The sequence below is a fragment of the Cordyceps fumosorosea genome (genome assembly GCF_001636725.1).
Source record: "Cordyceps fumosorosea ARSEF 2679 chromosome Unknown scaffold_1, whole genome shotgun sequence".
NCBI lineage: Eukaryota > Fungi > Ascomycota > Sordariomycetes > Hypocreales > Cordycipitaceae > Cordyceps > Cordyceps fumosorosea.
The window spans coordinates 2,662,298-2,686,203 of NW_017387301.1; the positions used below are offsets into that span (position 1 = coordinate 2,662,298).

At 57.5% G+C, this 23,906-nt stretch overlaps 11 protein-coding genes across 11 annotated transcripts; 3 read left to right on the forward strand and 8 right to left on the reverse strand.

Annotated features, from left to right (window-relative positions):
* Positions 1–362: 362 nt before the first annotated feature.
* On the reverse strand, positions 363–1,079 carry ISF_00858 (Peptidase S8/S53, subtilisin/kexin/sedolisin; the record flags this gene model as incomplete). Its single annotated transcript, XM_018844465.1, has 1 exon — positions 363–1,079. The coding sequence occupies one exon, from the start codon at positions 1,077–1,079 to the stop codon at positions 363–365; it is 717 nt and encodes a 238-aa protein (XP_018708915.1).
* Positions 1,080–1,147: 68 nt separating this feature from the next.
* On the reverse strand, positions 1,148–2,254 carry ISF_00859 (Peptidase S53, propeptide; the record flags this gene model as incomplete). The annotated part of the gene is made up of 1 exon (XM_018844466.1): positions 1,148–2,254. One exon carries the CDS (start codon positions 2,252–2,254, stop codon positions 1,148–1,150), a length of 1,107 nt encoding a protein of 368 aa, XP_018708916.1.
* Positions 2,255–3,905: 1,651 nt separating this feature from the next.
* On the reverse strand, positions 3,906–5,589 carry ISF_00860 (NTF2 and RRM domain protein; the record flags this gene model as incomplete). The annotated part of the gene is made up of 4 exons (XM_018844467.1): positions 3,906–4,199; positions 4,257–5,225; positions 5,297–5,371; positions 5,428–5,589. 4 exons carry the CDS (start codon positions 5,587–5,589, stop codon positions 3,906–3,908), a joined length of 1,500 nt encoding a protein of 499 aa, XP_018708917.1.
* Positions 5,590–6,931: 1,342 nt separating this feature from the next.
* ISF_00861 (hippurate hydrolase) lies at positions 6,932–8,221 on the forward strand (the record flags this gene model as incomplete). The annotated part of the gene is made up of 1 exon (XM_018844468.1): positions 6,932–8,221. The coding sequence occupies one exon, from the start codon at positions 6,932–6,934 to the stop codon at positions 8,219–8,221; it is 1,290 nt and encodes a 429-aa protein (XP_018708918.1).
* A 229-nt stretch (positions 8,222–8,450) lies between these two features.
* Positions 8,451–11,073, reverse strand: ISF_00862 (Monooxygenase, FAD-binding protein; the record flags this gene model as incomplete). Its single annotated transcript, XM_018844469.1, has 5 exons — positions 8,451–9,171; positions 9,238–9,899; positions 9,969–10,342; positions 10,427–10,677; positions 10,784–11,073. 5 exons carry the CDS (start codon positions 11,071–11,073, stop codon positions 8,451–8,453), a joined length of 2,298 nt encoding a protein of 765 aa, XP_018708919.1.
* A 1,274-nt stretch (positions 11,074–12,347) lies between these two features.
* ISF_00863 (glucan endo-1,3-beta-glucosidase) lies at positions 12,348–14,702 on the forward strand (the record flags this gene model as incomplete). The annotated part of the gene is made up of 2 exons (XM_018844470.1): positions 12,348–12,669; positions 12,742–14,702. 2 exons carry the CDS (start codon positions 12,348–12,350, stop codon positions 14,700–14,702), a joined length of 2,283 nt encoding a protein of 760 aa, XP_018708920.1.
* Positions 14,703–14,967: 265 nt separating this feature from the next.
* On the reverse strand, positions 14,968–15,839 carry ISF_00864 (60S acidic ribosomal protein P0; the record flags this gene model as incomplete). The annotated part of the gene is made up of 3 exons (XM_018844471.1): positions 14,968–15,043; positions 15,161–15,633; positions 15,675–15,839. 3 exons carry the CDS (start codon positions 15,837–15,839, stop codon positions 14,968–14,970), a joined length of 714 nt encoding a protein of 237 aa, XP_018708921.1.
* Positions 15,840–18,116: 2,277 nt separating this feature from the next.
* On the reverse strand, positions 18,117–18,734 carry ISF_00865 (hypothetical protein; the record flags this gene model as incomplete). The annotated part of the gene is made up of 1 exon (XM_018844472.1): positions 18,117–18,734. One exon carries the CDS (start codon positions 18,732–18,734, stop codon positions 18,117–18,119), a length of 618 nt encoding a protein of 205 aa, XP_018708922.1.
* A 600-nt stretch (positions 18,735–19,334) lies between these two features.
* ISF_00866 (U1 small nuclear ribonucleoprotein) lies at positions 19,335–20,860 on the reverse strand (the record flags this gene model as incomplete). Its single annotated transcript, XM_018844473.1, has 4 exons — positions 19,335–20,020; positions 20,241–20,346; positions 20,406–20,533; positions 20,599–20,860. 4 exons carry the CDS (start codon positions 20,858–20,860, stop codon positions 19,335–19,337), a joined length of 1,182 nt encoding a protein of 393 aa, XP_018708923.1.
* Positions 20,861–21,278: 418 nt separating this feature from the next.
* On the forward strand, positions 21,279–21,819 carry ISF_00867 (Thioredoxin-like fold protein; the record flags this gene model as incomplete). The annotated part of the gene is made up of 3 exons (XM_018844474.1): positions 21,279–21,317; positions 21,385–21,467; positions 21,528–21,819. The coding sequence occupies 3 exons, from the start codon at positions 21,279–21,281 to the stop codon at positions 21,817–21,819; spliced, it is 414 nt and encodes a 137-aa protein (XP_018708924.1).
* Positions 21,820–22,126: 307 nt separating this feature from the next.
* On the reverse strand, positions 22,127–23,106 carry ISF_00868 (triosephosphate isomerase; the record flags this gene model as incomplete). The annotated part of the gene is made up of 4 exons (XM_018844475.1): positions 22,127–22,158; positions 22,211–22,816; positions 22,899–22,969; positions 23,069–23,106. The coding sequence occupies 4 exons, from the start codon at positions 23,104–23,106 to the stop codon at positions 22,127–22,129; spliced, it is 747 nt and encodes a 248-aa protein (XP_018708925.1).
* Positions 23,107–23,906: the final 800 nt, after the last annotated feature.

A 23,906-nucleotide genomic window follows, 5' to 3' on the forward strand; every position in this document is an offset into this window, starting at 1 on the left:
ATTGCCGCCCTACATACACATGAATGGATTCCATCTGCATGTCTCGTCTCTCCCCTGTCAGCGTCCTTCTTTCTGGCGGTGGCGTCTTTCAAAGGCTTTCTTCTCTTTAACAGCGGCACATCGGAGCCGAAATCCCAAGCGATTTGCCCAGAGCCTGGTTCGAAAGAGGCGTCGTTACTGGGCAGGGGTTCTCTGCATGTCTCACAGTTGTTTTGCGCTTCCTCGGCCAACGTCTTCTTCATTTTGTGATAAGGTACGGAGTACGAAACAAAGGAGCGAATCGGTGACTTTGTATATTTGTCGGAAAATGCAACAAAGGGGAGGGAAAATTTCAAAATGATCGCACCTGGCCCGCTGGGCGCTCAAGGAAGCCCGTTCAGGTACGCAGACATGGCCTTGTAGTCGGGCACACCCAGCCCGGTGACGGGATCCCACCCAGGCGTCGCCGAATAACTCTTGCCGTGGCAGGAGTACGGCGCGTCGGTGCGCATGCGACCCTCGGTGACATCTCGGAGGGCGTCCGGCTTCTTGTACAGCGCCGGGTTGACGAACCCCACGGGAGTCTTGCCCGCGGCAAGGCGCTCCTCGTTGACGCGCGTGAGCATAGCGGCGATGATGGGCGCTGACATGGATGTGCCGGCGTTGAGCCCGACCTGGCCGTTGAACGCAAAGACGCCAAAGTCGCCGACGGCGGAGACATCCGGGTAGCCGCGGCCGGCGCGGTTGTAGACGCCGTCGCCGGAGAGCGGGATGTTGAGGTCGGTCGCGTTGTACGAGGGGAAGCCCGGGTCGTGCGCGGTGAAGAAGGTGTCGAGGGCGGCGGCCTGGTAGTCGGGCGCGGGGAAGATGTTGGAGAAGCCGCCGCCGGGGGAGAAAGACTCAGTGACGGCCTCGGCATCGCCCGGCTTCCGCCCCTTTGGCAGGATGGTGGCGCCGACGGAGAGCGCGTACGGGCAGCCGGCCGGGTCGTCGACGCTGAAGATTTGCTGCGAGTCGCCGAGGCACGCCTGGCCTTCAGGGGTGACGCCGGTGTCGCCCGAGGACCACACGACCGTGGTGCCTTGGAGGCCAAGCTTCATGAACTCGTTGCACTGACGCTGCTAAGAGATTAGCCGCAGGCTCTTTACAATTCTCCTATTGTTATTGTCTAACTTGCCTTGGTCTCGGGTACGGTTCTGGGGTCCTCCTCGCCTCCCCACGAGAAAGAAATGACAGTGGTCGGCGTGAAGGTGCCGCAGTCATCCGACGTGCCTTTGTCGCAGTAACTGCTGTCGACGGCCTCGAGAAATTGATGGAACCCTTCCTTGACTTGGTACAGCTCAGTGGCCTGCGGGTAGATGATCGGGATGGCCATGTCAAAGTCCATGGCCGCCTCGCCTCCGGCTTGGTCGGGCGACGGGGCGCTGGCCAGGTCGATCAGGTCCACCTTGGGACCGGTGCCCTTTGGGATGTCCGGGGCGACCGTCTCGTAAAACAGGTCGAGGTCGGATTGCTTGTACATCTCGTAGTCAATCTCGAAGACGCCGAGCGCGTTCTTGGGGCTGACCGTCCTGGGGGCGGGCGGAATGTTGTACATGGCCGCGATGCAGGCAGGCGTCACGTACTTGGTGCAGTCAGTCAGCGGGTCAGCCTTAATCGCCTTGATCTCCTCCGGGGTCAGCGACCCGGTGCCGTCCTTGGGCGAGACGGCGGCCGCCGGCGCGGACTTGACTCTGCGCGAGGCCACGGCCGGCCAGACGTAGTCGACGTGGGCAGCGATGCTGGCGGGCAGGTGGTAGTCGTCGGCGCCGAGGTGCTGTGAAGCCGTCCGCTTGTCCTCGTAGACGTGGTACGACGTCTGCAGCAGCGCCTCGAGGCCGCCGACGGTCGTCTCGAAGTCGAGGAAGCCGCGGTTCTGGGAAAGCTGGACGTTGCGATCGGGGATGCCGGCGGACACGAGCCACTGTCGGACAGCGTCGATCGACTCCTGCGTCGGCGCAAACGTGTCGGCGACCTGCTGCTGCGTGTAGTGGCGGCCGTACGTGGGCGAGTCCGGGTCGGCCACGGCGAGCAACAGCTCCATGCCACGGTCCAGGTTGCGCTGGGCGAGCGCGATACGGACAGGCACGGCGGCGGAGGGCTCCGCGGCGCGAAGCTTGACCATCCCGGCACCGCCGTGGGCGTCGGAGCGCCTCTCGTGCTGGACGAGCGTCTCCAGCGGCATGCCCAGGGACGCGGCCACGAAGGCGCTGACGAAGAGGGCTGTAACCTTCATCGCGAGGGTTGTTTAGGGCGCGACAAGGACAAGACGCCGAAGACGATGATTGAGGCAGAAGAACGTGCAGCGGAGGCGACGGTAAGGGAGCCACGACTTTTTATATCCTTGCCGGCCCATGTTGTATCGTATCAAGGATCTTGTCGCATCGCTGACCACTGAACGACGGAGCCATAACCTGTGTGTCCCGTCCGGTGGGCTTTGCCGACAACAAAACGCAGATCGAGAAGCCCATGGTGTGTAGATGATCACCGCCAGCCCGCCATCCTGGCAATAAAACGAGTGCTACATAGAGGAAGGTCAGTAGCTGTCGACGCAAGATTGGACTCTTGCGCGGTCAACCTGCCTATTGGAGATTAGCCAACGACCCGTGATTCGCGCGAGCAAAGGAGTGTGTGAGCGACCGGGTATGGCCTCGGCCCTACACGTAGGAGACACCCGTTGTTGACGATCGACTGCTACGCCACGCCCCGACGCCGATTGCGAAAGATGTACCGCATGGAGTTCGTATGCGGATGGGCTTGGTTGTGAGCCAAAAGAAAAAAAAAAAAGGTCAGGGAGTAATGCATCACCCGAATATGGAAGGTGTCCGGCTCTAGTGGGGGAGGGAAGCCGACGAACTCGTTTTTCTGGTCCGATGAGGCAGCTCCTCGACGGCCATGGCTAACTCGGCCTCTGCAAAGGCTGCTGTTTCCCATTTTCGTGCTGTCAGGATGTAACGTAGAGCGAAAAATCAGGAAAGTGAAGAGGTGAGACGAATCCGAAGAGATTACAGACAGAGGAAAAGGCTGGAATGAAACCTTTTAGAGACCTTCGGGCGGCTTCCTATTCCACTACCATGTCCAGTAGCTTTCCTCTTCCAAAACTCTCTTATTATCAAGTAAAGCGGCGGATCCGAAGCCACCAGCCGCGGAATGGCCGCCCGGACTCGGCAGCGGCATCGCTTCAACCCGCAGGGCTTCAGATCAAGTCACGATAACAAGCAAGTGACATCCCGAACTTGGATCGTCATGGTTATTGTTATTCGACTCATATGTAGCCCTTGAGAAGTCGTTTTGGTAATTGTATTGTACAGCTCCCTTTGCCTCCTCCCCCGTTTCTATGTCCCTGTGCCCCCGTCCATTCTCCTCCCAATTGTGATACACCGCTTGAATTATGAGTTCTCGTCATAGACCACAGTCCCATCCGGCTCCCTCCATGCACGCGCCCATATACTCGTACTTCTTTCTGTAGAAAACATATTATCCCGGTTCAGAGCATTCCTCTCCGGCTTCATACATGTCCGTCATGGTATATAGATGCAGCTTTTTTTTTCCGCCCGCAATGCAGTGAAGTAAAAAACAAAACAAGCCAAAATCATCCCCGGGTGACACGTGCGACCACCAGACAGATAGATGCTGCCTTGCTGCAGGGAGTTGTCCTCCCGGTCCAAATTAAAAATCGATTCGCTCCCAACCAGACTCCAGTGCATCCACGCAGCCGATCTAGCTGCACGGTGCACTATGTATTTCGATGCTAGCCCTTTCATTACGTCCCCAGTTGAAACGCAAGCATCACCACGATCTTTCTGTAAGTACAGTATGCTCGCATTTTTGCGGAGCTATTGCTGTTGCCAACAATCTTCGGGAAGACGGGCACGTTTGGTGCCCATTTAGGCATTGCTGGCGACCTGGGCGCCGCCACGACCTCGAGCAGCGCCGCCACGGCCACGGTTCTGGCCGAAATTGCCACGAGTGCCTTGGCTGTTGCGGTGACCTTCATAGCCACCGCGTCCACGAGGGGCGCCATTGCCGCGACCGGCGCCGAAGCTGGCACCACCATTGTGGCCGGGGGCCTTGGGGCGACGAGGCTCAACGACGATGTTCTCGCCATTCACAACGTGGGGGTTGCTGGAAACAGCAGCATGGTATCCCTCAAGCGTCTTGTATTCGACAAATGCACAATTCTGTAACAGTTAGTAACTTTGAGTTGCATGGTATGCCGCTGCGAAATCACGACATACCTTCTGGCGATTGATGTCAAAGTAGGTCAGCTCGCCGTGAGCAGTCAAGGCGGCACGAAGGTCAGCATCGAGAACCTTATCCGTCACATACTTGACATAGCCCATAGTGCCCTCCTTCTCACCTCCGGTAGCAGTGGCCTGGGGTCGGTGCTGGCGCTTCGAGTCGGCGCCAGCTGTCTGCCAGCCGGAGGTCTCCTTGGGAGCGGCCTCAGCGGGGGCAGGAGCAGCGGGGGCAGGAGCAGCGACTGCAGGAGCCGGGGTAGCAGCAGCAGCAGGAGCAGGCGCGGGAGCAGCAGCAGGAGCAGCAGCAGGAGCGGGAGCTCGGCTCTGGGTGGTGGCGGGAGGCGTTGCGGTCTTGGGCAGAGGGACGACGGGACGGGGTCCTGCAGCAGCGGCAGCAGCGGCAGCACGGCTGGCCCAAGTCATGGGCTTAGGAGGGCCAGTAGGCTCAGGCGCAGGAGTTTCAACCTTGGCCGGGGTCGGGGCTGGCTCCTTGGGCTTCTCCTCCTCCTTGATCACTTCCTCGGCGACCTGCTCCACAACAGGTTCAACGGCGGGGGCAGCAGGAGCCTCGACAACGGGCTCGGCCTCGGTATGCTGGCCATTGATAGGGGCCTTTTCAGCGACCTCGGAGATGAGCTTCTGCTCAACAGGGGCAGCCTCGACGACAGGTTCGGGAGCCGTCTCGGGAGCCTCGGCGGCGGGAGGGGCGGGTTGCTCCTCAGCCTCCTGAGTCTCCGGCTCATCTTGCTCGTCAATGTATCGCAGCATGTCGTTGAGAACGAAATATCCAGAGGGCTGCTGGGCGAGGACAAAAGTTTGGACAAACTTTCTGGGCTCGGCACCCTTGTTGGAGGTCTCGCCAATGACCTGGATGACAATGCTCTCGTCGGAAGCCTGGGAATCGACGTTGGAGACGCGAACCTTGCAGTCCTGGAAATCGAGGGACTTGAGACGCTCTTGAATAGCCTATGGACGCAACGCTAAATTAGTGCCATTGTTCGTTGAGATCGAATTACGACGGCGAGAGGCTGCAGTACCTGACGACCAACAGAGACGTTGGAAACCTCGGCCTCCTTGCCACAAACCAACTGGGATCGCTTGCTGTAGAAGAGCTGTGTGCCGGGGGTTAGCTCGGTTCGCTTTGGGCAGCGTAGCCAGATGGACTCACGTGAAGCTTCTCAGGAGACTTGCTCAGAGTTGTGTAGTACTGTTCGACGAAGTACCAGCCAACCTCGTCTTTGGCCAGGTTGCTGTTGTCGTTTGAGGAGGTGATCTGGTCAGCAGCGACCTTGTGCTGGTCCTGCTGAGCGAAGCTGCCGTTGGTAGCCATGGTGATGTGCGTGTGTGTGTGGTGCGAAGGGGATGCACTGCGGTTGTGTGGAGGACGGCGATATCGGCACGAAGGGGGAATGCGCAAAACAAGGATCCCAAGTTGGGTGCAAATTTGGAGGTGAGTCGAGAGAAGTTGGTCGCAGGCTGGGCCTAGATGGATTCTTGACACAGTGTCGAATGGGGTGATGAATGCTTCTGCCTGGGATGCCAAACAGGAAAAAAAGAGTCGGCTTGAGAGAAGCAAGACCAGAGGGAGGTTTTCGAGAGGAGAGAGAGGGTTTGGGGTGAGGAAAAAGTAGTTAAACTTTTGCGTGATAGGGGTGAATCGAGGGTGGATTCGTGTGAAGGATAGAACGAGGAGGAAGGGAGATGGAAACAAAAGCTTCGTTTGGTTGATGAAGTGTGTCGTCGAGAAAGATCTTGGGGTTTTTGGTGGGCAAGAGGAGAGAGGAGAGGGTGGGTTTTCTAGGTTTACTTTATTAGGTAAGGTGGTAAAGGAAGTACAAGTTTTGGGCGGCAAGAAAAAAAAAAGGAAGGCAACTTGATCACTGTGAGGGAGGGTTGGTCCGTGCGTTGCCACTTTATTTAGTAGTCACAGACGTTGCACCTTGGCTGCCTTGAACAACCATGGACCAAAGAGCAAACATCTTGATACGGATTGCAAGCACATATATTGGTTTGACAAAGACCAGTATTGGATTATGCGGTGCTACGGTATTCTTCGCAAATATTATTTTACCAAGGCAATGAGCAATTCTCGCTGCACAACTGGCGCCATCATCGTCGCACCTCCTCTGCGCTGAAACTTTGTCCAACTTTGTCAAGTCACCAAATCCATTTTCAGTCGCCACGTTGGACCAAGAGGCGTCGGTTTTGATTAACCTGTGACATCATCCGAATCCATCTTCTTCGGCACCAATTACAATTGCACAGCATACAGCTACCCCAGGCTTGCATTAGCCACGCCGCCACGGCCGCACCGCCACGGCCGCACCGCCACGAACCCTCAACTTATCACCACCAGTTAGGCTGATGATATTGTCAGCCAGGGCCATCTCGGACTAGGTGGGCAAAGTTGAAGACGGAAAATACAAAATGCCGATTCCGTCATCATCTCAATTCCTACCTATTAACTCTGCTTATTCCCAGTTCCGCACCGTTCGTGATGTTTCCGGTAGGGCGCACGCTACTTGTTATCTTGTCCCCACGTTGAAGGCGGGGATGGATGGATGTACTAGAACCATGACATCGCCGGTGGCCGTCATCTCCCGCGTCCTCACAATCAGAAACTAGAGATTAAACACATAGCAATACCTCATTCACCAAAAGGCAGTCACCCAATGGCGTCCAAGCTATCTCAAATCGTGGCTCAACACAGGCCAGACCTGGGTCCTCTGCAGGAGCTGTACAAGTACCTACACCAGAACCCGGAGCTCTCCAACCAAGAGTCGGAAACGGCGGCCCTGATCGCGGAGAAGCTCAGGACCACCGGGCCCGAGGACCTCGTCGTCAAAACCGACATAGGCGGTCACGGGCTCGCCGCCGTGCTCCCCAACGGCGACGGGCCGACCGTCCTCCTTCGCGCCGACATTGACGCGCTCCCCGTCGAGGAGCGCACCGGGCTCCCCTACGCCAGCACCAAGCGCATGGTGCACGCCGCCACCGGCCTCGAGAAGCCCGTGATGCACGCCTGCGGCCACGACATGCACATCACCTGCCTCCTCGGCGCCGCCGCCGCGCTCTTCTCCTCCCGCGCCACCTGGGCCGGCACCCTCGTGCTCCTCTTCCAGCCCGCCGAGGAGCGCGGCACCGGCGCGCAGGCCATGGTCGACGACGGCCTGTACACCCGCCACGGCGTGCCCGTGCCGGACGTGGTACTCGGCGCGCACGTGATGCCGTTCCGCGCCGGCGCCGTCGGCACCGGCCGCGGGGTGGTGGCCACGAGCGCGGACAGCCTGGAGGTGACGATCCACGGGCGCGGGTCGCACGCGAGCATGCCGCACACGGCGGTCGACCCGGTCGTGGTGGCGGCCAGCACGATCATGAAGCTGCAGACGCTGGTCAGCCGCGAGACGGACCCGGCGGACGCGAGCGTGGTGACGGTGGCGACGGTGCAAGCCGGCGACGCGGAGAACGTCATCGCCGACGAGGCGGTGCTCGGCATCGACACGCGCTCCACCACCGCCGCGACGAGGGAGCGCATGATGCGCCGCATCAAGGCGGTCGTCGAGGCGGAGTGCGCCTGCGCCGAGGCCCCCCGGGGGCCCGAGTTCAGGACGACAAGGTCCTTCCCGCTGACGGTCAACGACGAGGAGACGACGCGGAGGATCGAGGAGACGTTCTCAGTGCACTTTGGGGAGGGGAGGGGCGAGTACGACAGGAACATGCCGCGCCTAGGTGGCAGCGAGGACTTTTCCATACTGGCCACCGCGGTGGACAGGCCGTACTGCTTCTTCATGTACGGCAGCATCGAGGAGTCGAGGTGGGACAGGATCGAGGCCCAGGGCACTATTGCCAAGGACATCCCGGCCAATCACTCGCCGATGTTTGCGCCTGCCATAATGCCGACATTGCAGACGGGACTCGACGGTTACGTCCTCGGTGCGTTGACGTTCTTAGGCAAAAAGTAAACGTAAGCTGGTAGTAGATTTGCGTGTGTATATGTTCGCGGCGCTAGAACCCTGATGGCCTCCTCTCGCGGGGCAATCATTGAAAATACTTTTTGCCGTATGTTTATACTTGTCATCTTTCTTTTTGCTCTTGTATTTCTTGCTATTTTTAATGCTCTAAATCATAATCTAGTCGCTCTCTCTGGTTTCGCAAAAACAAACAAGTTAGAAAAGGTCCAACAAATCCCGTTTATGCCCCAGAGCCATCCTTCTCATGCTTCCAGAAGCAGTACCTGGCCGTGGTGACTTCTTTCCAGTAGCGAGCCGCCGTAAAGACAGCGGCAGGTCCGAACATCGCAACTGAGATCAAGGACGCGAGTCCCGCGCGGACTGCACTCCACGTCGTCGCGTAGCCCTGCGCCCGGGTGCTCACGATGCTTGTCAGAGCGCCGCCGACGAGACTGCCGGCCAAGACGAGTGCCTCGCGGGCCCTAAACAGATCCAAAACCTCGCTCGCCTGCGCCGAGCCTCTCAGCCACGGCAGCACGACCAAGCCCACGTGTGCGGCGGCCGCGGCGGCCGTGACGACGGCGTACAGGGCCTTGAGCGACGGGAGGTCGCCGTTGTGGACGTCCAGGAAGCCCTCCTTATCGTTCTTCAGGGCCTGCTCGTCCTTGGTCCGCGCGTAGAGGGCTTGCGTGACGGGTGCGACCAGGAGCGGCGCGAGTCTCCAGAGACTCGCCGCCGAGGCCGGGTGTTGGGTCCGCGCGGCGACGCAAAAGGCAGCCGCGGCGACGGCGAAGCTGATGACGACGGCGGGCGCGAGGGACTTGATGACGGCTGGCCGCACGGGACGCCCGACCATGATGTTGGCGACAGCGCCGGTGTTCTTGAGCTCGGTGAGACCGAGGTAGGCCGGGACCACGGCGGTGGCGCCGAGGACGTCGGTGGCCACGGAGTAGAGTCCAGTGCTGTACAGGAGTTAGGGGATCCAAGGTGAAATACGAAGGATGCCTCGGATATGCAGGCCGACTTACTATTTCATCAGCGGGCCGAGCATGGCCTGTCTGTTGCAACGGCGGTATCTCTCGAGTGTCCAGTAGATGGTCACTGTGGTGAGGAGGGAGGTGCTGTACAGGGTGGATGTTGCGGTGCCCCTAGAACCTAACCACGCATCTTGTCCGCTTCCTGTCAGATGCTGCAGAATACTTCTCGTGAACGAGGCCGGCGCGTCATCCGTCGTGCAGAGCATCCTCGCAGCAACCCACAGTCCCGCATACGCCGCCATCGCACCGGCGTTCCAAAGGCCGCTGTCGATGTTCTTTGCCGGCAGCTCGTCGGCGAACGGTATAAAGTGTGGCCGGTGCGGCAGCGGGAGCTTGTCCAGCCGCGCCGTGTTGAACATGATGGCGCGGTTCACCTCGTGCTTGGCGTCAAGAGAGAGGGACCCGGCCAGGAGCGGGAAGAGGCGGTTGAAGACGCCGTTCTGCATCGCCTGCGACTCCTGCATCTCGAAGGCGTCGCTCCGCGAGTACTCGACGTGTGTCTGGCGAGCGGTCTCGGTCTCGCGGAAGGCGGACTCGAGCTCCGACTTTGAAATCCGGTCGCCGAGCTGGTCCAGCCGTCGGCTGAGGGCGTTTACCAGGGCGGCGGCGTCCTGGATGGCCATGTTGCACCCCTGACCTGTGATGGGAACCATCTAGGAGAGATTTGGATTCAGTCTCAATATTTAAAGCGGAACTCGGCAAGGGGGGATAAAGATGTATACCTTATGCGCAGAGTCTCCCACGGTGACCAGTCGGCCAAAGTGCCATGTGTCGAATACCCAGTTCTGCAGCGGCAGCATGCCGTTGGTCTCGCTGCTGCCCTTCCATAAGTCGCCGAGGGTGACGCCGGTTACCACCTCGTCGTCGAAGCGCTTTTCTACGAGCGCGTCCATCTCGGCCTGGGTGTATCGAGGCGCCTTGCTTCCCTTGATGGGCTCTGGAAGTCTCTCCATCAGACCCCAAAATATACGGCCCTCGGCATTCCCGTATGTGAGGTACGACCGGCCTTGGTTGGCTGCCATTGCGAGCAGGCGAGGCGGGAAGGGTTTGTCAATGTATGCTATGCCGAACAAGGTTGCATATTGGATCTCGACATCTGTGCGTCCGTTAGTAGAGAGAGGTAAATAGAGAAAGAGAGAGAAGAGCTACTGCCTATGGAGCAAAAGGAGGGACTACCTACCGTCTTCCTCAGTGACGAGTGGATGATTCGGAGATGCCTTGGCGGCCATGCGTCGCATTTCCTTGCGCACGATGCTGTGGACGCCGTCGGCGCCGATGACGATGTGCCCTGAATAGACGTCACCATCTGTGGTGATAACATCCACGCCGGTCTCAGTCTCGACAATTTGGCCGACTCGTTTATTCGTAAGGATCTTGGACTGATCTCTGAGATTGTTGAAGAGCACGTTGAGCAAGTGTTGTCTGTGGCAACTACACGTCACGTAGCCATATCTAGATAACTTCTTGTTTAGTTTTTTTTTTCTTTTGAACTTCATCAAGGTAGAAGCAAAAATAGAGAATGTGAAGGTGTCTGTACCTCTGGTTAAAGTGCTCGGCGGTCGCGGGCGAAAACATGGTTACAGCATCAACGGTGACGCTCAGATCGTCAACCTCGTCGGCGCCGGCGTAGAAGGCGTCGAGGCAGCCGAGCTGATCTAGGACACGGAGAGAGTTGGACAGGAAGATGCCGGTGCCGATGCGCGGGGTGATGTCGGCGTGGGCTTCGAGGAGGATGTAGTCGATCTCCAGCTGCTCGAGCATGTTAGCGAGGGCCAGGCCGGTAGGGCCACCGCCGACGACGACGACTTTGAAGTTGTATTTGGGCATTAGGGTGGCTTGTAGATGTTGTAGGATGAATTGGACTCGAGTAAAAGTAGGGGTTTAGGGAAAGTTAACGGTCTAGATGTATGATATGTTGAGGCGTAGTTGATGTACGCATGTACGTGCACCCGGCCAAGGGCTGGCAAGATATACGAGCAGAAGAGAACGAATGTATCAGACTATACGCAGTACATTTAAAATATGTTTTTGGCAGCAGTGATTATGGGATTTTCTACAGGTCATCTTTGTCGATGTTAAACGGCATATCATCAGATATCCTAAAGCGGTAGGCATACTAAACGATGCTGGTCGGGGGTGTAAGCATGGCCGGTACAGGGTAGGCTGGAGGAGACCTAGATGGAGATGGGAGGAGAGATGGCGAGCACTACTTCAAGCTGGCTGTGAGTTACTCAGTACCGAATAAATCACTGATACTTTGTCTCGGAAATATTTGAGATTTCTTAAGCCCCTTGACAATGAATAATAATGACCTGTGACTCCCACATTTCCGGCCCGGCTGGTGCGCCACCCATCATTCACCACCCTTGAATCGCATCGAGCGATTCGAGGATTTAATAACCCCGAAATCTCACAAGCCCCCAGCTCGGGCATATTTTTACTGGTCTCTAGGCCCGCTGCAGTTTAGTAAACCAGGCACCTGCCGGGGCATGATACCTCACTGCTTACTCGCTATACTGCAACGGGCAGGTCAGCGCTGCCGCTAATAAGCCCGATCCCGCGCTGGCGTTTCGCTTCTTGCCAGGGGCAAGCCATGTCATGTCGGGAAGAAGCATCTGACTGCTGCGAGGTGAGGAGGGTAAGCATGTGTCTGTAATGTTGGACACTGCCATCATCTGCCACATCGGCGGCCTCCATTCGTCAACTACCGGGATACCACGACTAGGTACCATGGACAGATCGGGTAGCAAGATAGAGCCGCACCATTTACAGGCTAATTATTCCGTCAATGCCTTTCCAATTCCCCTCGGATCGTGGCCTTGGCATGATGCTGCCTGTGGAGAAGCCGGAAAGGCGCCCCCGGTCCAGGTATACCCAGGCAGCCATGCAGGTCTATTCCGGTGCTTCTGCGGCGAGATGCCGGCGCCGATAATGTCGATAGTCTTTAGCTGATGGCTATGTGGACGCTCATGAGGATCCCCAGGAATTAACGGTCCGGCCCGTACAAGACACCATGATAATACCATGATAATAAAAGTCCCCCCCTAGCCCACTGTCCTGGCTGCCTGTCAACATCTCCGAGATCTCACTGTCGTGACAAGATGATCAAGATATCTACCCTCCTGGCCTGCTCGGCCTCCCTGCTGGCCTCCTTGGCTGCTGCTCTTCCTGCTGCTGGAGAGTCTGCCTCCCTCGAGGAGAGTCAATCCGCCTCGTCCTGGTTCCTGCCCAACCTCGATCATACCTCGGGTCCGGTCCGAGGCTACGTGCCCAACCTGCCGACCTACGACTATCCTGTCTACAAGGCTGTCAAGTCTGGCGACTCTCAGGGTCTCGCCAATGCCATTACTGCCGACGGCCCCAGCGGTAACCGCAACAACTGCTGGCTCGCGGGCCAGCCTCGTGTCATCTACCTCGCTCCGGGTAAGTCGTCTCTATAACGAATTGTCTTGTTTCAGTCATGTCTGTCATGCTGACCGGCACCCACCCTACCAGGCACATACACGCTCTCGTCTACTCTCTACATGTACACCGACACCGTCATCATCGGCGACGCCTCCAACCCGCCCGTCATCAAGGCCGCCTCTGGCTTCAACGGCGACTACCTCATCGTCGGCGGCCAGGGCGATGGCCCTGACCGTCCCTGCGGTGGTTTCGGCGGAGAGACGCACTTCTCCATCATGATCAAGAACGTCGTCCTCGACACCACGTCCAACGCCGGCAAGAACAGCTTCACCGCGCTCAGCTGGGCCGTCGCACAGAACTGCGCCCTGGTCAACGTCAAGATCAACATGCCCCAGGGCGTCCACACGGGCATGATCATGGGCCCCGGGTCGACCATCTCCGCCTCGGACGTCTCCTTCACCTACGGCAACGTCGGCCTGCACTGGTCCGGCCACCAGCAGGGCCAGCTCAAGGGCATGCGCTTCGACAAGTGCACCACGGGCATCCTGATCGACGGTGGCAACACCATCAGCGTCCTCGCCCCGTCCTGCAGCACCGTCGGCAACTGTATCGTCCTCAACTCGGGCAACCCCTGGGTCGCCGTCATCGACGGCCAGAACACCAACTCGGGCGACTTCTTCACCAGCAGGGTCCAGTACCCCAACTTCATGCTCGAGAACATCTCCAACGACAACGGCAACATCAACCTCGTCACCGTCAGCGGTACCGTCAAGGTCGGCGGCAAGAGCAGTCTCGGCACCTACATCTACGGAAACACCCGCGGCGCCAACCCCATCTACCAGAGCAACCCGACGGAGAGGGCGCCCAATAGGCCCGCCGCGCTGGCCCCCCGCGGCAGGTACCCGTCCCTCAGCGCGCCCCAGTACGCCGACAAGAAGATCTCCGACGTCGTCAACCTCAAGGACGTCAACCAGAACGGCGGCTTCAACCTACACGGCGACGGCAGCGTCGACGACACCAAGGCCCTGCAGGGCGCCCTCGACACGGCCGCCAGCAATGGCAAGATCGCCTACCTCCCCTTTGGCATCTACAAGGTGACATCGACCATCACCATCCCGCCCGGCACCGAGCTGTACGGCGAGGCCTGGTCGACCATCTCCGGCTCCGGGAGCGCCTTCGCCTCCGAGTCCAACCCGACCCCCGTCGTGCAGATCGGCAGCACGCCCGGCCAGCGCGGCACCGCCCGCGTGCAGGACGTCCGCCTCACCGTCCACGAGGCCCTCGCCGGCGCCATCCTCCTGCGCGTCAACATGGCCGGCAACAGCCCCGGCGACGTCGCCATCTTCAACTCCCTCAACACCATCGGCGGCACCCGCGACACCAACGTCGACTGCAGCAGCGAGGCCAACTGCAAGGCCGCCTACCTCGGGCTGCACCTGGCGGCCGGCTCGTCCGCCTACGTCGACAACTTCTGGTCGTGGGTCGCCGACCACGCCGTCGACGACAGCGGCAAGGGCACCCGCGCGGCCGTCAAGGGCGGCGTGCTCGTCGAGTCCGCCGCCGGCACCTGGCTCGCCGGCCTCGGCTCCGAGCACAACTGGCTCTACCAGGTCTCCTACCGCGACGCCGCCAACGTCCTCGTCGGCATGCTCCAGAGCGAGACCAGCTACAACCAGGCCACCCACGGCGCCCCCGTCAACCCGCAGCCCTACTCGACCCTCGCCGCCTCCGACCCGGACTTTTCCTGGTGCGGAGGGGGGGACGGCACCTGCCGCATGAGCCTCGGCCAGTTCTACTCGGGCAAGAACACGGCGGTGCACCACTACGCGGCGGGAAGCTGGAACTTCAAGTCGCTGACGGGCGTCGACCAGGGCATCATGAACGTCATCCGCGACGCGGTCGGCGACGCCCACCTGCACGGCTTCTGCGCGGGGCCCAACGTCAAGGAGATTATGCGCCTGCCCAACGGCAGCCAGTTCGGCAACGGAGGGAACGATGGGTACGGCGGTTCTTGGGAGACCTTGGTCGCCGACATTGCCAGCCAGTCCTGAGCTGGACGAGTTTAGTCGCGTGACTTTTCAAGTATATATATTTTTGAGTCTTTTTCCTGCGACATTCGCTATTTGTATACATCACCCTGTAGATGCCCATGACGTTGAAAAAAAAAAAAAGAAACCATCCAAGCCAACGCCGATACAAAGAAATTTTGACCCCCACATGAATGTCATGCCAGCGATGATGCAGTGATTTATCATCTCGCGAGAAGTTTTCTAACTTTTTAATTGCCTGCCTTTTCCCCTTAGCATGTCGAGCTTCTTAGTCCTCTTCCATGGCAGATTCCTCAGCAGGCTCCTCCACCTCGGTGACTTCGCCAGTGGCCGCACTCCAGTACCTGCGAAACCCCACGTTAGCCAAACTTGCACCATCACAGCATTGCCAATGAACGGTGTAAAGTCAAAAGGAGAGGACCGGGGGCGGGGAAAGGGGCGGGGGGGGGGTTAGCACTCACCCCAGGACCTTGATCTGGAACTTGCTCAGGCAGACGTCGAACATTTTGAGCAGCCTCGTCTGCCTCGAGTCCAGGACATCCCCCTTCTTGCAAACCACATACGGCTCGCCGGCCTGCTCGCCCTCCTCGTCGCTGCCGAGCACGACGCGGCCCTTGACCATGCGCACGGGCACGCCGAGGCGGCGCAGCTCCGGCTCGAGGGTGTGCGGCACGAGCACGTCGTCCTCCGCGGGGACCTCACCGGCGGTGGCGTAGACGACGCCCGGGGGGATGGAGAAGGCGCGCGGGGCGATGGCGCCGGCGCGCGCAAAGTCGACGGGCGCGACGTCGCCGAGGTAGGCGAGCACGGAGGCGGCGTCGCGGTTGGTGAAGACGAGGCCGACGCTACCGGCGAGGAGCCGCGCGAGGGGGTCGATGCCCGGCGCGACGGCCGTCTCGGGCGTCTGGCCGAGGGCCTTGGCCATGAGCTTGGTCTTGCCGAAGAAGAGTCTGCGCGCGACAGCTCGCGGCGGACGGCCTTGAGGTTGTTGTTGCGCATGTTGTCGACGTTAAACACGATGCAGTGTTGGTACTCGGGGACGGCGGCGCGGATGTTCTGGAAGAGCAGGTCCTTTTGGCCGCGGCCCTTCTTGCTGACCTGCGTCAGGTTGAAGGTTTTGGAGCGTTTCGACTTGGGCATCTTGGCGGTTTGTGTTGTTTGGTCGTATGTCCTGATTCGGAAAAGGGAGCTGTGGGATCAAGTAAAATACTTCCCCTTGTCGTCGTCGTTACAATGGCGGTGTTGATGGCGAATGGCAAGAAAAAAGTAATGGGCAAAAAGTCGACTGATAAGATAAGGCAGGAAAAAAATTCGGGGTGGTGATTTTTCTGGCCACGCAAAAATTGCACTGGGGTCCGACCCCGCTAACTAACTGGTGAGTTACTCGGTAGGTACTTGTAGGTAAGTTGGCTATAGGGTAGGTATTCATATCACGTACCTCTAGAACTGGCGGAAATGGCGTCAGTCGGCCGTTGGCCTCAGCATCACCGCCTTACAGACCAGAACCTTCACCCCAGAGCAGCCCTGACGATTTTATGTTGCTGCGTCCAGCTAAATCACTGTCTGTTATGCCAAATCGAGATAGAAGATGAAAGCTCAGTTATAGCATGTCTGCTATTGTATGACTTCTATCGCTCTCTCTCTCTTCGCAAACATGTAAAGGTCTATCTACCTGATGGGCGGCGCCAGTCCGTTTCATTTTTGAATCCATCATCTTCTATCACGACGTAGACATTGACGTCCGCTTTCACAGATGCGGCTCGGGTTGCAAAATCAGCGAAGTCCGCGCGCTCCTCTTCCACAGCCAATGCTTCTTGCAAGGGTTGCAGTATTGACAGATGTAAAGGGAGTACTCTCCTTCTTTGGCCGCATCTAACTGCTATCAGTCGGTTAAACCAAGAGACATTGTTGGTCTAGACGAAGATAGGAATGCCGACATTCGCTGGTCAAGTACTCACCATCAAAGATAGAGGTGCAAGTCCTGTCATTGCTTGACCATAAGGGGCAGAATCTATCCCCCCCCCCGATAGGGGTTTACAATCTGAAGACGCTTCGTGGATCGAGTTGCCATCCAAGCACGCTCCGTATGAGTTACTTCGACTGCAATGCTCCCGGCACCACAGGGTATTCTATGGTCACCGATGGCATCGATATTCTCATGATAAATGCACACATACAGGGCAACAATCCGGCTTACGAGGATGTCCATCAGTCCTTTAGATGGATCTATATTCCGGTGGACGACGGAGAGCTCTTGACAGAGATCAGTACATGGAGTGGTTACTATGGTGGGGGGGATATGTTTGACACCATGGTAAGTTGTATCTTTGCTGTGAAATAGCCTTTCTTACAGATGACAATTTACTACAAACCGCGGGCGGAACACCAGGTCTGCATGTTATGCTCTAGTGTTTTTTTAAACCTTCGGACCGTATGTCTGCCTCAATTACAAGATTGCGCCTCTGGTTCAACCAATGGGACTCGATACCAAGCAGGGATGTAAGATACATTGCATTTGATCACTGTCCACAGCCTGTTCTTGGCCGGTCCCATCCAACTCACTCGTACCGGTTACTCCATTTCCTGGTACTGGACCAACTGAACCATTGCATTTTTTTGCTGCGACATGGATATGTCATGGAGCTTATTATTTGCAGGAATGCGTCGGTTGATGACCACAAACATATCCTGGGAATGCAACTTCGGTACGGAGGGGGTCACGGGGCATGCGTAGGCGGGTTTCGCTTTGACAAACTCATTGAAACGATTCAAGTTGAAGGAGCCACGGTCTTCTATCTAGGTAGCTAGAGGAACAAGCTGGGACTCCCTTGTGCAACGAAGATTACGATAGCTCGCCCGACGAACAACGAGGGTGACGTATCTTGGATAGAGATTCGCGAGAGTGGAAGCCTGGAATGGTTTTCCTCACTGCGTCAAACTCGAGTATATGTAGTATAGCTAATTTAGCTTCTCACGAGTATAATAATAGACGCCTCGATGACGATAGTACCAGGCTAGCTTTCCTTTGTACTGGGCGGTTTTCCAATCGCCGTGCTCGATAGTCTTGAGGCCCCTTTCCGTCTGGATCTCCTACTAATTCGGCCGGAACACATGGATACTCTTGCGAAACTAGGTCTTTTCCCATCTCTCAGGCTTCTTCTGGGCCGCGGTTGATCCTCCATCCTCCTCGCCACAGTCCTGCTCCTGGCCATAGCCCTGCCCATGCTCGTTGCTCGTTGCTCTCCAAGCCCTCCACAGGAGGCGTCATCGTCCCGTCATGTCCCCTGTCTGCGGGGAAAGAGACCGGCGGCATATTCGGCTGGCCGTGACTTCCAAGGGACGTGGAAGATTGCGCGGCTTGCTGGGACATGACCTCTGAGAGGTAGGGCATGCATCCCTTGCTGCGTTTCCTGCACGCTACTCTGGCCGTCGTCTCCGGCGTAAAACCCGGACCATTTGCTGTAGCAGGTGAGGTTGGCTTGGGACGATGGGCGCCTCTCCCAGCGGGACCTTCTCCTTCATATACTGGATAGCGTCCCGCAGGGAATATCCCAACCCCGAGTCAACATCCACGAACCCGCTCGGTGTGAAAGGCGTGCCCGTTGTTGTTTCTGGTGTAAACGGCCTGGGCTTCCGGTCCCGGCGGGTGACTTCCCACACGCGAAACGTGGTGCCGACAGTTGTCAACGTATATATATATATTAGCTTCTCCCTGTCGATGCACCGAATGGCGGCGTCGAGAGCTTGATCTTCGGCCGCTCTTGCGCTTCCCTTTGGACGCTTGCACTCGTTCCAGACCATGGACGAGAGATTGTGATGGTTTGGCTCGTATCGCTTCACGACGTGGTCGACCCTCCTCAGGCTGCCGTCCGGCGACATCTCGCTCGTGACGGCGTATGTCTCGCGCTCGTAGTCGTTCTGCACAAACTCTCGCTGCAGCCACACCTGCCAGAAGGCGGATGCCCCGTACTCGATGTTCTCCGAGACAAGTTCGCAGTACTTGCGGACTATTCCGGTCTGAGGCACGACGCTCATGGTTTTCCGATTGTATTGGTGGTGATTGATGATTGAAGGGGGGGGAGTACAAGACATTCTCTCTTCACAGTCAAGAGAGAAAAAGCGAATACGCCACTTCCAATAAGTAAAGCATCACCCTCGTCGAGTCTACGTGTGACACTTTTATATCATGCTTAATTATACAACACTGCCCGGACAGCCCAAGGAAGAGCTAACTACCTGCTTACTACCTGGAATTTTAATAAACCTCCCTTAAATTCTCTCTCATCCAGCTTCGGGTCGGAGAAGCACTTTGCCAACTTTTTCTGTACACTCGAGGCCAGAGTCTGCTTACCTCTCTGCCTTACCTGAAACCCTTCAAAGGAAAGCCGGTTCCGTGATACGTTTTGATTCTTTTTTTTTCCTAAGACAGTAATTTTCTCTTGATACTTCCCCTTAGACGCCGTGGTTTGAAATGCATATTATGGAACAGAGATATAGAGACAAGATAAGGAACGGTTACCTTCCCATGATACCACCGGGCCGCCATGAACACGCATCGCTTCCTCGCCTACCAAACAAGGACGAATGGATGCAAGCGGTGTCGTATCGAAGTAGCCTATAAGAATACGAGGCCGTTTAGTATCTGCGGATCTTCCGGGGATCCTCGTAGCCGCCGCCGTCATATCCTCGCTTCCGGTTGTCTTCGTCACGAGGCCGGTCGAAGTCTCTGTCCCGCTCGCGAAACCCACCGTCGCGTCGGCCGATTGGCTCGTTGTTGCTCCCGGTACGACGGCCACCGTCACGATCACCGAATCGGCCGCCATCGCGGGGCGGTCTGTCGCCTCTGTCGTGGTGGTCGCGGTCGCGGTTACGGTCGCGATCCCGGTCTCCGCGCCGGTCATCGTAGCGGCTGCCCCGGTCGAATCCGCGGTCGCGGTCGCCATTGCGCCTATCAAAACCGCCAGGGCCAGATGGCGCGTCTCTGGGCGCGAATCCGTTTCTGTCACCGCGGTCACCGCGGTCACCACGAGGACCGCCAAAGTCGCGATCGCCGCCTCGGAAGCCCCCACCACGACCACCGAAACCACCACGGAAGCCGCCCCGGCCGCGACCGCCTTCGAAGCCGCCTCTACCGCCGCGGAAACCACCACCAAAGCCGCCAGGACCACCAGGGCGAGCGGGTAGAGCTTTCGTATACCCTCGGCCTCCCAGACCACCACCCAGTCGTCTTGGCTTCCAGCCCTTGACAGTTCGGCCACGCTCGACGTCTACCTTGATCCGTCGATCTTTGATGCGGATTCCATCACAAGCATCCAGGGCCGCTATTCAGCATCGCGCAACAGAGCGCAATTGTTAGCAATGCTTACCAGCGAAATATAGTACTTGAAGGATGGGAAACAGAATGTGCGCTGAGACAGGCAAGCTTGAGGGCCGTGAAAGTCTCGTCGCGCACACAGGGTAGAGAGGGCAGACTTGAGGGCCACAGCTCTGGGAAATGCCGATATAATGGTCCTAAAGGATGAAAGCAATGGGGAAAATTACCTCTCATGTCTTTTTCGCGTTCAAAGACAACAAATGCATAGCCACGGTGTGGCTTCTTCTTCTTGTTTCCCTTTTCGGCCGCGTGCGTGTCGACGACAATGCGAGTCTATAGAACAAGTCAGTCAGTATTCATTGATCCGGCAACAGCACTACCACAATACTTACGCGCTCGATGGGTCCGAAGCGGCCGAATTCGCGCTCCAAATCACGCTCGTCAGCTTCGTAGCTTAGGCGCGCAACAATAAGGGTCTTGAACGCATCACCGCGAATCAGAGGATCCTCATTGGGTTTATCTGTGCAGAAAACAAGTTAGCACTTCTCTAGTGAGAACAACTACGATACAACTATCGCCACATACAGTATTTGGGCGCGTTTGCGGATAGCTCCTCGGCAGCCTCCTTCTTCTCGAGCTTCTTGCGATCGCGCGCTTCCAGCCAGCTCTCTGTCGGAACGCTGGTATCGTTCTCCTTGTATGCCTCCAGGTCAGGCAGGAAAGCAGCCAGTCCGTCGATGTGTGCCGTTTTGCGCTTCTCGGGGGCATGGTCGGGGGGCTCAACCCATCGCAGCGGCGGCCGCGGCGCAAACAGCGCCAGCAAATTCGGTGGGAGCTTGTCCGTCATGGCTTGACGCGAAGCAGCAGAACAGAAGAAACCGCTGATGAAAAAGGGGCTCGACCGTAACAGGCAACAGGCTAGTATGAAATGAGGCTGTTGGGTGATGAAGGTCGACAAGATACGCGTCGGCGCAAACTTGGATGGGAAAGGGCTGAAGAGGGCGGTTGCCTGGCGAAATTACTTGCCCTCCAGGCCTTTCCGTTTTAATGGTTTCAGTGGGTGACACAGCGCGGCAACTGCTGTGAGCTGGCAGAAGTAATTTTGCCGATACTGTGCCGCATTTTGCGCTAGTCTGCTTCGGGCGCCCCTGTGGCGGATGCTCGCAGGCCTGATTTTTCGTGTGACGATGAATGGTCCACGCGAGCGACGGCTGCGGAAAAGAGACAAACTTTCATGTACATGCACACACACAGCTCAGCCCACCATGACCATCAAGGGAATCAAGTCAATCGCGAGGGCGCATGTAAGCATTGCAACACCCAGCCGACGAAACACCGCGCAGCTCGGCGGCCCGCTAACATGGCACGCAGAACGGCGTCGGCGCCTTCATCCTCCAATGCAAGAAGATGGACTTTCACTACTGCGACTGGGCCGGTAGCTCCAAGGGAATGAAGTACGTTGCATCCAGTCCGACACCCCCGACCACTCCTCCTTTCTAACGCAATTACTGCAGCGGCTTCATCAAGTCATTACTCCCCAAGATCGCCGCCTCCAACCCTCAGGTCGAGTTCGCCGTCTCGCCGCGCCCCGGACGACACCCCGTCATCATCGGCCACTATATCAACGGCCGCACGAAGCCCATCTGCGTGCGGAACCTGTCGCCGTACGAGATCCTGCAAAAGGTCGAGCTGCTGCGCGACGCCAGCGGCAACAAGAACCGCCGCACGAACAAGGCCGTTGTCAGCACCAAGCCCAGCGTTAGAGGCATCTGGTCGCCGTACCACGGCAAGGGCATGGTTGTATAGGGAGGTGAGGAGACAGCCCTACCAAGAAGGGACGGGGCTGGAGAGGCTTCGTGCCGTGTATATTTTTAACTTGTATTGAGACTTATTGTGCGCATGATCAAGCGGTTTTCGACGTGCGTCACTGGAGCATTGGGATATCCCCTAATTATATAGGGTCGAACGACTGTTCACATCTACACATTTAGCAATGAATTTCCATATCACTTTTCAATCAACAACAAATAACATGAACTTTTTTTTATTCAATGCGGCCGTGATCTTGACATGTAGGTAGGCAGTTATTTAGCAGTCCACATGTGTGTGCAATTTACAACTTGCTGGAGTTGATGATGTCGACGACTACGAGAACAGTTAGCAGTGCTTTCCACCTTTGGAAGCAGAAGAAACTTACAGGCGGGCTTGAGAGAAGCACCGCCGACGAGGAAGCCGTCAATGTCAGCCTGCTTGCCGAGCTCGGCGCAGTTCTTCTCGTTGACGCTACCGCCGTACAGGATGCGGGTCTCGTCGGCGACCTTGTCGCTGACGTTGGCCTTGAGCCACTCGCGGATGGCCTTGTGTACCTCCTGGGCCTGCTCGGTGGTGGCGACCTTGCCGGTGCCGATGGCCCAGATGGGCTCGTAGGCGATGACGATCTTGGACCAGTCGGCGACCTTGGCCTTGAGGGCCGCGAGCTGCTTGCTGACGACGGCGATGGTCTTGCCGGCCTCGCGCTCCTCGAGCGACTCGCCGCAGCACCAGATGACGCTCACGCCGTTCTCGGTGGCGTACTTGGTCTTGGAGGCGACGAGCTCGTCGGCCTCCTTCAGGATGGTGCGGCGCTCCGAGTGGCCGAGGATGGCCCACTCGACCTTGCTGTCGAGCAGCTGCGAGACGGACAGCTCGCCAGTGAAGGCGCCGTTGGGCTTGTCGTAGACGTTTTGCGCGGCGACGCCGATCTCGGGGCGCAGCGAGTCGCGGACGAGCACCAGGTGGATGGCGCTGGGGGAGACGACGACCTCTGCGGCACTTGCGTGGTTAGGCTCGGCGGCGGACGGACGCGGGGGGAGGGGGAGGTAGCAGGAGAGTCGACGTCGACGTACCGACGGAGGGGTCGAGGTTGGCCTTGTTCAGGTTGTGGACAATCTCCTTGATGGACGACACGGAGCCGTTCCTACATCGAAGAAGCCAGCGGTTAGCATTTCATCAACGGAATCCGACTACTCCTCCATAAGGGTAGCAGATGGGCGGGCAGCCGAGCTAGGCCTCGTACATCTTAAAGTTGCCGCCGACGAAGAACTTGCGAGCCATGTTTGCGATTGGTCTTGAGGCGAGTATTTTGAAAGAGGTTGAGAAGGTCTAGACTAGAAGATAAACAGTACAAGAATGGCGGATAGGATGATAGAAGAAAAAGCGGCAGCGATGATAAGAGCTCGAGTTATGGCGGAAGAGGTGGGGAGGGGCAGCCAAAAGTCGCGCGTTGAGCCTTGGAGGGGTTAAGCTCTTCCCACTGCACCACTGGAGGGTAACCTTACAACTACCTCGTAAGTTGACTGTAAATCAAGCAAGGGATTTGGAAAATCGAGAAAGTGTCGAGCTAACACAGTCAAAGTCCTCATCTCTACAATCATCACCGTCATTATCGGCAATTCTGTGCTTGAATCAAAGCGCTCCGGCAGTTCTGACCGACTTGTGCTGTCGAGGCCCTTCAGGTATCCTGAGTCAGTGCCTGCTATCCTTGTGCATCTCTACCCTACCAAGTCAACTACGATTAAATCCTACTCGGGGTGGCTGTGACTTGTTCGGCGGCTTCGTCTTACTCCCTTTGGATATTTAATTCACAAACACTTCACCAGAAATGGCGCATCCAGACATTGGCAAACGTTATTCAAGCAAGGTCATTAAAATACAAATTTGAAATAGACAAAGGAGCGTCGCACTTCATGAAGGGAGAGTACGAGCACTGGTGCCGCGCTGCCATGAAAGTACGGCGCTGACTTGACTCTCCCATCGATTCACACAAAGGAACTTTGTCAAAAAGAAAGAAACCCCCCAGTCATAGAACTGTCACGCAATTCCATCTCTTTCTTACTCTGCAGTGTTGCTGTCCA